Source organism: Telopea speciosissima, chromosome 11 (assembly GCF_018873765.1).
Source record: "Telopea speciosissima isolate NSW1024214 ecotype Mountain lineage chromosome 11, Tspe_v1, whole genome shotgun sequence".
Lineage (NCBI taxonomy): Eukaryota > Viridiplantae > Streptophyta > Magnoliopsida > Proteales > Proteaceae > Telopea > Telopea speciosissima.
Genome location: NC_057926.1, coordinates 53,721,177 through 53,734,987, shown reverse-complemented (window position 1 = coordinate 53,734,987; position 13,811 = coordinate 53,721,177). Strand labels below are relative to the sequence as shown.

General features: G+C 37.3%; 1 protein-coding gene across 1 annotated transcript; it reads left to right on the top strand.

The window, feature by feature from the left end:
- The first annotated feature begins 6,587 nt into the window (after positions 1-6,587).
- LOC122646907 (U-box domain-containing protein 4-like) lies at positions 6,588-10,547 on the top strand. Its single transcript, XM_043840542.1, has 2 exons — positions 6,588-6,928; positions 9,464-10,547. The coding sequence occupies exons 1-2, from the start codon at positions 6,648-6,650 to the stop codon at positions 10,314-10,316; spliced, it is 1,134 nt and encodes a 377-aa protein (XP_043696477.1). The 5' UTR covers positions 6,588-6,647; the 3' UTR covers positions 10,317-10,547.
- The last annotated feature ends 3,264 nt before the right edge of the window (positions 10,548-13,811 follow it).

Sequence of the window (13,811 nt, the reverse complement as noted above, 5' to 3'; positions counted from 1 at the left end):
AATGCTGGAAAATTACCTTATTAGAGAAGAAAATCCTATTTCCTGGATTGAACCCAGGAGTTGCAGACGAAATGAACAAGACCACAAGCAAACCCTTCGATGGTGATGGTCTCCAAGAAGAACTTGTTCTGGTGCTTGTTGCTCACTGTTATGGCACCCGGATCCCCAAACAGAGTCCACCGTGATGGTGCTTGTTGCTCACTGCCATGGCGACTGGTCGGTTCCGCGGAGGACTTTCAAAGGTATTAGCTCCAGCCTCAAAGCTACTACGGGCTCGAACTCAAGCCTCCGAAGATGAAGCCCAGCATGTCAAAGCCAAGGCACAAGACACCTCTTTGCTCAAGACCTTCTCCATCTACCGATGGAATCCTGACAACCCTTCCAAACCCCAACTCCAAGATTTCCAGATTGATCTCAAGGACTGCAGTCCCATCGTCCTCGACGCTCTCATCAAAACCCCAATCGATTCACATTTCACTCACCCTTTCACGATTCTTGTTCCCTTCTCGAGCAAGAGAACCCTAAAGGCCCAAACCCCATCTCTTTCCCTTGCTGCAAATCTTCCCAAATAGATGCAGTTGATTAAATCTCCATTGGTTTGATCAGAATAATACAGAGTCGCCTTTTTTTGTTGAATATGAAATTAGTGTAAAGAGGACTCCAAAATCTATCCATTTTTTATCCGATTTCGCTTTATTTTGCGTTTGACGCGAGTGGGTCCTACCTCCCGGATCGAGATGATCTTTATCTCGACGTTCTTTACTTGCGACTCTCAGCAATTCAATTTCGAACTCATCACTGATTTTTTATTTACAGGTTTGTATCTGTTTGTCCTTTAAATTTTGGATTAAATTTTTTTTTTTTGGTAACTTGTTGTCGGCAGATCGTCGGATAAGCTTATGCAATTCAGTTGTAGCTAGGTTAGGGCTTTGATTGAAAGTTCTTTTCTTTTCTTTGTTTGCTGCAATTCAGATGTAGTTGTTCCATTTCAAATTCAAAAATTCATCTTCCCCAAACCCTAAACGATTTGGGGAAGATGAATTGCAGGGATTTTTTTATTTTTTGTTTTTTTTTCAAACAAGGGTATTTTTGTCATTCTATTCTATCAAGGGGCAAAATGGTTCTTAAATTTTCAAAAACTAGGTTCTGTTATCACTTAACGTCTTAGACTAACGGGAGGGACTATATTGATACTTAATTTGGAAAGTAGGGGGGCATATTGCATTAGTGAAAGTTTAGGGGGCAACTGTACGTTTGGCCATTTTTAGGGGGGCATTTGGAATTAACCCAAAATTATAAGGTTCTGTCTAGTTAGTTGTAGACCAAATTTATGGTTTATGAATATTATATCGTCCAATAAAAAAATAGACTAAGTGAGTTTCACATGATTTGGACACAAACTTTGAGTCAATAAAAATCCAATTCGAATTGATCAGGTCATTTCTTAAACCTAGGTGAGTCTTCATGATTCTTGATCAGATTTCATGTGTATTTTTAACTTGACTCAGGTGATTCGTCCAAGTCAAAATTTGATTTTCCAACTATAATGCAAAGGTGAATTTGGCATTAGAAACCTAGTAAATAAAGAGGCATTAAAAAATGGGAAAAGTTTGTTACCAAACAAAAAATACGGGAAAAGGTTTATGAGCAAGCAGCATAGAAAAGTGTTACATTAATTAGGTGTAGTGGAATGGTTTCATACATAGGAGAGTAGTGAGATTATTTCATGTAAGCAGAGATAAAGTGAGAGCGTATAGCCCAATATGGTTATAGTATATAGTATCAGTAGTCATATTGTTATCGATTAATACCAATACCGATACGGATTCAGCCCTATTGGATCGAATTGGACCATTTTATTCTTAAGAAGTACTGATACCACTGCTTTTTTAACCATTTTAATTACTCTCTAATGATATCGATACCATCGATCTATGTTGATATCATATCAATATCAATATACACCGATATCTGCCATTATACAATCGATCAACCGATACACCCAATAAGATATTGTAGCTATAACATGAGCCATGGTGGCTTAGAGATTTTTTTTTTCCCTTAAAATGTTATGGGAAAAGGAATGCTAATCGGTTGCTTGGTGCGGTGTGTACCTACGCCCAGGCAAAACCCAGCATAAAAAGATCGATGCACTCCCCTGAAAAGGTGGAAAGGACTAGGGGTGTACCGATCTTTTCGCAGTGGGCTATGTCTGGATGCAGATACACGCCAAGGCACAACACTAATTAACATTCTTTCTCCCAATGCTATACAACATTTAACTGAATATGATCAGAATTTATGAGGGTAGAATTTTCGAATGGAAGCGACCCACAAGGTTACATAGGAAGGAAGCAACATACTAACATTAGGTCCAAATTCCTTCTTCCTATCAGTCAGCTATTGAGACAAGAAAGTACATACGAAAAACCTTTTCTCTACTAGGAGCCTAGGACCCATAGGTTTCCTCTATTCTTGATCATTTGGGCCATGGTCACATCTGCTCCACACAATAATAGAGAATTTTTGGAAGAGAGTGTATGGACCACAACCAATAATGATTCCAATCAAAATCAATCTATCAGGATTGTTTCATAAAAGGTCAAAGGTGTCCATTTGGGGAGAAGAGAGATAGACTCATGCGAGTCATGGGAGTGCTTCCGTAGGCCACACTCCTAGACAGAGTTCTTTGTCCCATAATTGTAATTTTATTTAGAATTTGATCATTTCTTTTAATTTCTTTTTGTTTTGTTCCAAAAAAATCCTTAAAGTTATAGTATAAATTAAAAGAGTTTTAAAAATAATTTAAGAGTGAACTTATCATCATGTTATTATAAAAAACTGTCATTGTTTTGTACATTTTTTAAATACACATGTGAAATAATCGTATTTATTTTCATTGGAATAAAAATGTATTATATTAAAAGAGTCGAAAAGCACCAACAGCTGCCTAGTGCAGTTGGTGAATTGTGGTGCATTGCATGCCCATGCTAAAAAAGAGTCGAAAAAGTAAAATTATAAATTATTTGACATGTTAAGGGGTGTCAATAAAAACACGTATCTCAATTATATTTATTCATTTTAATATTATATAAATTTTGCTAATTTAATTTGTCGATTGCCATAAATAAGTAAGTCCTATAGGATCGGTGGATTCCTGGTCAAATCCCTTTGCATTTATTACAATTTTTTGCTGGGAGAGGGATGAAATGGCCATCAACATCAACAGATGAGTTGATGGATCAACTCTAAAACCCCTACTCAGATTATTTTTTTTTTCAATTACAGTTTTTCAGTTTCAACAGTCCCCATTTTTTATATAATTTCAAGTAAAAATAACTTATATTGAATTTTTTTCTAAAGTATAATTGAATGAATAGAAGAAACCAAATTACTATGAAAATCGATCAGGATTCGCTAATAATGAAGACATCTTCCAAAAAGTTTTGAACCTAATTAACAAAAATCAAAATAGTATTGAGGAAGGATAGAAGGGGATCATTCCATTTCCCAGGCAGATCCATTTCCCCAAGTTCCTCAAATAGAGGGGCAGAAATGACCACCAAACCCCTGCCCAACCACACTGCCTGGGTGGAGTCCACCCTCCCCCTTCCCTATTAGAAGCACTTGGGGAAATGGAGCAGATAATTTTCTAAATAGAAGAAAACCAAGAAGATTAAAGGAAAAAAAGAAACTACACAAACAAAACATTATACATTTTTTATCCTGTCAAGTCTCAAGTGCAGTGCATTGCCCAGTGCACCTACGTGGCGCATCAGACGATGCACCACACAAAAAAAATGATGGATTTTTATCCTCTCAAGTGTTGTGCACCGCCTGATGCGCCACGCCCAGTGCACCGAACTTGAAACGATAATGATCCATTATACACATTGTTCCATCCGTCAACAACTGAATACCTACAACTGCCTCCATTTGTCTTGTATTTTTTTTCTTGTAAATTGTTGATGACAATTGGATATACTTTGTTATTTATATTTCTAGACAAAAGTTATTCAGGACACACTATCCTAATAAGATTACGAGGGTGGCTCATCAATTTTTAATCACATGAAAATTTTGACCATTGGATAGATAGGTATAGATCAAATTAGCCACATGTAAAGTTTAAATACCTAATTTAATAAAATATTTTCCCGTGTTTCATGCATCATTGTACTTTTCAAATCGATGTGAATACATATGTACCCTCTTGTAGTCCCTAATTTTCAAAGTTTTGTTCTTCAACTTGACAAACTCTATTTGGGTTGATACTAAACATTCACGCTAGGGACTTTGAGGTTGTCCACAAATTTAAGCCCCATTTTGATTTGCAAAGTGGGAGCAACTTTGATGATCCTGACAAACTTATTAGGATGGCTTATTCTAGATAACTTAGCCCTTATTTCTATTAATAGGATAGAAAATGGGTTTTCTTGTTGGTAATTGACACCCCTCAAGGTGGCAAATAATTTGTGACCTTACCTTTTTATCAATTTGGTATACCAAACAATTCTTTTATGAATATAATTATATCATGTAACATGTATACTTGAAAAATATGGCAGACAATGACATCTCTTGATAATGATATAATGATATGCCACTTCCTATTTAAATTTAGGGCTATAAATGGATTGGATTCGGCTCGGATAGTGCTATATCCGCATCCGCATCCGATTAGCTATCGGATGGATTCGGATAGTGCTAAACGGATACGGATTGGATATTTTATCCATTTACATGTAAATATAATTATATAACTTTTTGGATAGCTATAGTCTATCCGTATCCACATCCATTTAGCTTTCGGACGGAATCGGATAGTGCTAAACGAATACGGACACGGATACGGAAACGGATTTCGGCTATTCATTTACACCCCTATATTTAATTTGAAAACCTTTTTGTACTCATCTTTTAAAAACAATTTGAAAATAGATGAGTGCAATTAAAAAAACGTGTCAAATTCTAAAGATAAACCCCATCATTAAATTCTTTTCATTAAAATCGAAGTTAGAATAACACGTCACTTTTTATAAAGTGACAATAAAAACAAATGAATACTGAATGAGAAGCTATGTATGACCAACCATTATTTTACATAAAATCTCATTTTCTTATAGGGCAAAGATTCTCCATGTAGCCAATTTGGGTGAATTGAAATGTCAAGAAGAAAGAGAGAGAGATTCCCCACTGCCTATGTGGAAATTATTTTTTCTTTTTTAAATATACATATTACATAGAAGGAAGGTCACATTACATCTATTTTTTCCTATTTTATATTTCCATCGTCACCAATATCTTCTAATTTGTTTTATGCCAAATTATCTTAGGTTAGATATCCTATGTCTAGAATTAGCCAAAATGCATGGCCCCTTCCACTGAAGTTGCTCAAATTTGCATTATTCAATTCTTTTACAATTTTTTTTTAATATACATACTTTATTATATGAGTTGGGGTTTTTTGGTTTGTACGATAGAGTTTGTCAAGTGATAAAATAGTTAAAATAAAAGACAAGTAAAAGAAGATTACAATTTCTTAATTCACTATTTTGGTGACAATGAATTGTTCCTTTTTATAACTAAAAAATCAAAGGTTAAAATAATTACACACATATCTGCATTGTTAAAGTAAGCTTTCCATTGCTTTCTAAAGATCTTGAATACATTGAGCACCAGATTCCTGAAAAGTGGAAGCAGTCAAGCACAATGCATGGCTAATTGCCGTTTGGCCATTAATGGTGGAAAATCCTTTTTCCATTTTCAGACTCAGACCCTCCCCCCACCACCTGCTTCCTGTCTAAATCTTTAATTTCCTCTCTGGCTTAAGGATGCAAAAGTTGATAATATTTGATCATACTCTAGTTACCAAGAAAACCATTTATCACAATAAGCGAAGAGATATTTCTACTTTCATATCAATTCCTTGAATGTAGGAAAGATTTTCTCAACCAGAAAATATCGAATTTAGCTCGTCTCAATGGAGATATACGCCCAGGGTGCTACCAGGGGGTATTCAATGGTTGAGTTGTGCTGCATACATTTTGGTACACACCTAAGAATGTGTGTGACAAAGCCCGCCCAGGGTGCTACCAGGGGGTATTCAATGGTTGAGTTGTGCTGCATACATTTTGGTACACACCTAAGAATGTGTGTGACAAAGCCCAACAGCTGGCAGCACCCTGGGTGTTCCGCACTCTCTCGAGACGATCCTAATTCAAAAATATCATGGTAGATTTTTTTATGTTTTTTTTTTAGAGAACAAAATTCACGTAGAAGACAAGAAAGGAAATCGTATCGTAGGCGAAAAGGATATTCTGGTATATTTATGTAATATCGTATAAAGATAAGGGTATTACAGTAAATTGGCTTCGCTTGTAAGATAAGAACTAAGAGATGGCTCTGTAGCTTCTTCTACCGAACCAAACCAACTCTCTCCACTCTTCAGTAGAAACCGTTGAAAAGGCCTTTTGCGACTGTTGCTTAACGCCACGTTCTCTCTCTGTCTCTCTGTCTCTCTCTCTCTCTCTCTCTCTCTCTCTCTCCGTCTCTCTCTATACTCGCTCAGATTTTTTCTCTCTCTCTCTGGACTCATCTCTCTGTCTCTCGCGTAGTTGTGAAGAAAAAGAAGAAGAAGAGAGGCGATGGAGTCAGGAAATGAGTTTCCCGGCAATGATTCCGGTGTAAATTCCATAAAAATTCCTCCAATCGTACAACAAACTATAGAGTTCATCCAATCGGACGACCCAAATTCAAAGATTCAAGCTGCGAGAGAAATCAGACGATTCACGAAGACGTCTCTGAAGTTTCGTCGTCACTTTTCTGGCGCAATTGAGCCACTCGTTGCCATGCTTAGATCTGACTCGCCGGACTGTTACGAAGCTGCTCTTCTCGCGATCCTTAATCTTGCCGTCAGGGATGAAACGTGAGTTCCCAGTTCCGCTCACTTCGCCAATTCGTTTTCTTTTTGTTTTTGGTGTTTTTTTTTTTTTTTTTGGTTGCTGCATTTATAAATAATTTGATTCGTTTTGGGTTGTCTCTAATGATAAAAATCGATGCTTTATTGGTTTTGGGTGTTGAGGTTCGAAGGTGTATTGTTTTTTACTTCTGTTGTTACTCATCTTTTTTCTCATTTTCTCCCTCTTTTGCTTTTCTCTGTTACTTTCTCCTTTCCGCCGGATTTTTCTGCTCGAACTGAATTTTACTTGCAAGGTAGAAGGTATTCTGCTCTTCCTCTTTTTTCTTAACTAATCCGCGGCTTATCCTGTTCCATTGTACCATCGGAATTGAAGAATATTATTATTGAATGTTTATCTAGTCATTTCTGTTTATCCGAAATGTTTCATTACAAGAGGAATAGGCAATGGTTTGGGCCTTGGGGACTCAGAGAAAGGTAGGCAAGAGGAACAGTTGGTTATGTAAATTGAATCAGATGTTACACTCTGATCTGTTCATCTTATTCAGATTTCTGGGTAATCCCCCCCCCTTCCCATCCTCTCTTTTCCACTCCCATAATCCAGGAAAAAGAACAATTGTTCTTGCCCTGTTTCTCGTAGAATAGCTAGGCAACTAATTTTTTTAAAAGCCGTAGCCGGGTTACTTCATGCCTTCATGGTAACTGCTCGCGCTTTTGAGCGAATTCATGATCCTTGCCAATTAATATGCCGCAGGATGTATGTTTACAGTGGGTGCTTCTGGTTAGCTTTGCTGATCTAGCCAACTATGCTCATAGCTTGTGAAGGCCCTTTTGAAACACAACTGGAGGGGTACAGTGGCAAAATCTGAATCCTAGTCCCTGATCTGTGAAAAATCATTATGTCCAAAACTTAGATAAGACAGTTTCTTTATAATTCTCAGTTAGTACATCGGATTAATTTTGTGCTAGATTTTTCCCCGCCACTGCGGGGTCTGGGGAGGGTCATAATGTACACAGCCTTACCCCTGCTTTCGCAGAAAGGCTGTTTCCCGACCTCGAACCCGTGACCACTTGATGATAATGGAGCAACCTTACAATTGCACCAAGGCAGGGGATCCATCTATTGTATATTCATGAATTAGTTATATTTTATACTCATGTAGATATCAAGACCCATCTATGTGTTATGGACCGCTAGAGGTGATGATCATCAGCAAAGGAAGTGATTCTGCAGTACAGAGTACATTTCCCCACTTAACAAGAAAAACACTGATCCAACTGCCTTTTGTGTCAAGCCATTTAATATCATCAACTCAAACTGGATTTACAGTCTTGCAAGCTCTGTACTAGCCTTTGCTATATATTGAATTGGACTGTCATAACTCATGACAATAGACCACCTTCCTTTCAATAGGTTCTGTTTCCCTCATCCTGTAAATCAGTTCCCATATCCAGTTATTTTACTTACTCATATGCCCGATCCCCTTAGTCTATTTTCTCTGTCTGTCTTGCTTAGATATAGATTGGGATGATTAAGATATATCTAATAAAGAGAACTACCACATGGTTTATTGAGAGAAATGTCGTGTTTTGGTGCTCTCTTAATCTTTTCGGCGTTAAACAAAGATGCGTGCAAAAGTGTTTCTATGTTTGAGTGCCTTGGGAAGGAATGAAACACAAGTTTAGCAAAATGCTTATGACTTGGAATGGATTTTTCATTTAAAGTAATTTCAAGGAGCAGTCATCGAAATATCTTGAGCAATTACAGTTTCCCTTAGATGTAACTATCCTTTTGTTGTGTTAATTGTGATAACCATTTGAATTTTTAAGTATTAGAAACACATGTTTAGGTATGATGGTGCCATTACTAATTAATCAGAATCCACATTGGCAATTTGCTAAAATTCCGCTTCTTTTATTGTTGTTGGCTGATTACTATTGCACTAGCATGATTTAAATCCTCAATTCCTGTATAGATTCTTAAGACATTTGAAATGGAAAATCCAGATTAACATGGTGAAACACATGTTCTACCTGAATTGGTTTACCTGTTTGAAACTTTAGACTAGATATCTGCATAACAGACACATCTTCCATCAGGACAGTCAAAGGCCAATGGACTTGAATGAATAGGGATAAAACCAAATTTCATATTTCCAGAATGATGTTAATTATTCAATGTTTAGATTTCTTGTGCTTAAAAAAATTTGCTCAAAACTGGTATAGAGTCAACAGCTTGCCATGCAAAAAACCGCTGTGAAGAACTTTTTGTTTTTAAAGTGCATAATTCAACTTCATGGTTGGAATATATCATGTTTCTTCTTTCTTTCTTCCACTAATTTACACATTATATCTTGATATTCATGTCCACATGGTTTTAATTTATAGTATGAATTGCTACTATTTAGAGCTTCCATTCCCCTTTTCACTGTGCTAGCTGATTCTTGTTGTAGTGAGAAACTAGACTTGATATTTAGTTGTATATACACCTGTTTTCCTTAAGTTTGTCCTCAGTAAGGTGTGACTCTCTCTTTCATCTTACAGGAATAAGGTTGCAATTGTGAATGCTGGGGCCCTTCAACCTCTCATCTGTTTTCTAAAATCAAATGATTCCAATTTGCGGGAGTATGCCACTGCAGCTCTACTAACCCTCTCTGCTTCTGCCATCAACAAGCCAAAAATCAGTGCCTCTGGTGCCATCCCTCTCCTTGTTGAAATCCTCAGAGATGCAAGTCCACAAGCGAAGGTAGATGGATTGATGGCATTATACAATCTCTCTACCCTCCCAGAGAACCTCAGCATCATTCTTGCAGCAAAAGCCATCTCTCTGCTTGTTAACTTGCTTAAGAGTTGCAGGAAATCTTCAAAAACAGCAGAGAAATGTAGTGCGCTTTTAGAATCCTTGTTAAGTTTTGATGAGGGGAGAACTGCATTGACATCTGAAGAAGGTGGAGTGCTTGCAGTGGTTGAAGTACTAGAGAGTGGTTCACTACAAAGCCGAGAGCATGCAGTTGGTGCACTTCTGACAATGTGCGAGAGTGATCGACATAGGTATAGAGAACCAATTCTTAGGGAAGGTGTCATTCCTGGTCTTCTTGAGCTCACAGTCCAGGGGACACCAAAGTCTCAGTCAAAAGCACAGACCCTGTTGGGGTTATTGAGAGATTCTCCCTACCGGAGGACTGAATTTCATGCCGACACGCTAGAGAACATTGTCTACAATATTGTCTCTCAGATTGATGGTGAAGATAGAGGTGGAAAAGCACAGAAGATGCTAGCCGAGATGGTGCAAGTTAGCATGGAACAAAGCTTGAGACATTTACAGAAGAGGGCATTGGTGTGTACCCCAAAAGATCGATCTCTCTCAAACTGCACTGCCAAAGTTTCTTCAAAATGATTGCTTTGGTTGTCGGCATTATGCTTTCTCAGAGTGTGGGTCATCAAATTATCCATAGTGAAGAAATAAGATCGTGAAAAAGAAAGCCAGTCCAGGCTATGAGGTCGGGTGACTGGTAATTGTCAATACTTAGAAGTGTAAGCATGGTTGTTTTATTGGTTTGTAGTATAAGAAATGTATTCTTAAACTGTTTCCTGAGCAGTTAAAGGGTCTTTCTTTCCTTTTCTGGTTCTACAGTTGCCACACTACATAAACATGGCAAATCTTCATCAACAAAACATGGACTAATTGGACTTTGTCACTTCACATAAGGGCCACTGAGATGAGATTGAAATCCTTTTGAGACAGAAGAACGACTAAAGGAGATGATGTTAGCTAAACTAACTGATTAAATGCATAACCTAACAAAAACAAGACAGAAATTGAATGAGGTAAGAAGTCTCTACATTGGAAGTTAAGCTAACGTTGTCTAAACCTTTCCAAGTTTCCATAAAGCTTTTTTTTTTTTTTTGTGGTTGATGGTTTTTTCAATTAGCATGGAGAATCTTCAGGGAACAAAAGGAATCTATATAGATTTTTGTTTTTGGTAGAAGGAATCTATATAGATTACGTCAACAAATAAAGTATCACTGAAATAAAAAGAGAGTAGTTACAGAAGCATCAATGGAAGCTCTGTAGCTACGGAAAGGTCAACAATTCTTTATATCCAATGGAACTGATTTTTCGAAAGTTCACCTTTTTACCTAAAAATCTAGGGTTCATGGCTGTTTCACCAACCGATATTGATATGTATCGGCTGATTCGATATCAATAACTAAAACCACGCCTACCAGAGACGCAATTCGGTTCGGACTAACCCCAATTCCCAGGCTTTTCACCACAGTTAGCTCTGTTTGGTTTGGGTTCTGAATTTAACCCTGGAAGAGCAATCTTACATGAATGGGGAGTTAATTGATATTATGTACAGGGAATTAAAGATTCAATTTTTCAGAATCAGTGGGGGATCAATTTGGATCAACTGAAGAGTTGGCTGAATGGACAGCATATTTGCTATGGGACATATCAAGTGGAATAAAAAAGTGTTAGGTACGTGATCGATACGTAAAAAGCTCCAAAGCTGATGGAATGTATTAGATCAAACCCTTTATTTAGGCTGATCCAATCTAGCGCCCATACAAGACCCCATTAGACAAATAACAAAAAGATGCAAAGATGTAGAACCTAATCATTCCTATAAATGGAAAAATGTATAAATCCTGTTGTTAGGTCATTGTTCTATTCTGACTCCAAAGGGCCCCATGGTGTATTGGGTCTTCTAGTATATTAGAGATTCTCATCTCAAGGTCTGTCTTTAGGGGATTTGATATTTTGATTTTAGAGTTAGAACAAATGTATTTTTGTGTAGATATCCTTGGCAGCCCTTTTGTCAACTGTAAATGACTTCTCAATGTGTATAGATGACCTTCACCCTGATCTTAGTCTAAAGCTTTTGGTTGAGGAGGACCCCAAGGGAACATTGCTCTCTATGCCAAAATTTTCTTTCTATATACAATAAGGGTGATCTTTTTTGTCGTGTAAGGAAGCAAAAATGGTAATATAGAAATTTATATAAAATACCATATATATATTTTTAGGTGAAACTATATGCTATCACATCATGTAAATCCCCTTATTTTTAGGTGAAACTATCTATCCTACGTATTATATTCTTGCCATATATATATATATATTTTTAGGATTAATTTGTTGCCATATTTTAAGGGGAAAAGAATCAAATTGTCAAAATATGTCAGCCCATACCATTGATAGACCATATATATATATATATATTATATATATTGGGGTTAATTTATTGCCATATTTTAAGGGGAAAAGAATCAAATTGTCAAAATATGTCAGCCCATACCATTGATAGACCATATATATATATATATATATGGGGTTAATTTATTGCCATATTTTAAGGGGAAAAGAATCAAATTGTCAAAATATGTCAGCCCACACCATTGATAGACCCAGTTTGAAATTATGCAAGCATAAAAGGCATTCTTTATGGGTGCCTGTATAACTTGACTGTTGGCCCCTTCTTTTTAAGGTCTTTTAATTGCATTTTGTTTTATTCCTAATGTTGTTTAAGTTAAAAGTATAAAAGGGTTTCAAAAAATAATTTAAAAATGATGCATTATTATGTCAATTATCAAAAACTGTCAATCGTTTTACATATTTTTTTTTTCAAGTACTGATGTGGGAAAAAAAAACATTTTATTTTCATTGGAAAAAATAAAAAAGGGTTTTGCTTCCTTTCTCCAAATATAAATTATGGGAAAAAGAACGTTGTTTGGTCAGGTGGTTCCTAAATTACCGCCCACTCCCTCTTGAATTCAAAAACCCCTTCCATGTTGATGCCCCTATACGTGCTCTCATTGGTACTCATGCTGGTGCAAGGGTTGCATGACCAAGCAGCGATCTCGTGCCCATTAATTATATATTTGGGAAAAAGAAACTCATAACATTAGATTTCTTTCAGAGTCTCTCACATTCCTCCCATGGACCCCATACCCTCTTTCTACATTAAGTGTCCCTCTATTGGACTTTTTTGTCACCCTCGATGCTTATTGTTGAGAAATTATAATCTAGTGTCGTAGGGGAACTTTTTTGTTTTTGGTAAATCCTAAGAAACCTCTTCTATATACATACCTAGGGCTAGGGGAAAAGAATGTTGCATTGTCGCGTGGACCCTACGCCTAGACATAGGAGCGCACGAAATTACTATCTCGCCCTGTGAAATAAAAAAATCAAATCCATGTTGATGTCTGTTGCGTCAAGAAATCGCCTGGTGGTCCCTTCGAGTGTCGTAACCTGCAAAAGGACCTGGGTGACAAAGGAGAACTGGTGTGATTCGGGCCTAAGACTCTCCGATGCCTAAGTTAGATCTCACTGAGCAAACAGATGAATAGTTAGAATTCAAGATGGGTTAATGGGGTAGAGTACCTTAGAATTTATAGTGGAATGTGACGGTATGGAAAGTCCCAGTTGGTAATGAGTAGTCCTCATAATAGATAGACGTTCCTAGTTGGTAGGATTCATCTCCTGGTTGGTTGCTCTCCCATGGGAGGTAGAGTCCCAGTAGGGAGGATGTTCTCGGTAGATAGACATGCATGCACCATCGTATATTGGATAAGGTCCTTGGTGCATGAGTCCGTCTGGAATTGTACCTTTGGAAGGTGGTACCCTCAACTGATAAGGTGATGCATATCTTGTCGTTGATTGTAGTAGCCCGCGTGTAGTACCTGGACTTGGTCGTTGATGGTAGTAGCCTGTAGTACCTGGACTTGGTCGTTGATGGTAGTAACCCGTAGCACTTGGACTTGGTCATTGGTGGTAGTAGCCCGTAGCATTTGAACTTGGTCATTGGTGGTAGTAGCCCGTAGTACCTGGATTTGGTCCTTGGACTTCCTTGTTGGTCCTTTCCCATTTGGGCTAATCAAGTGAGAT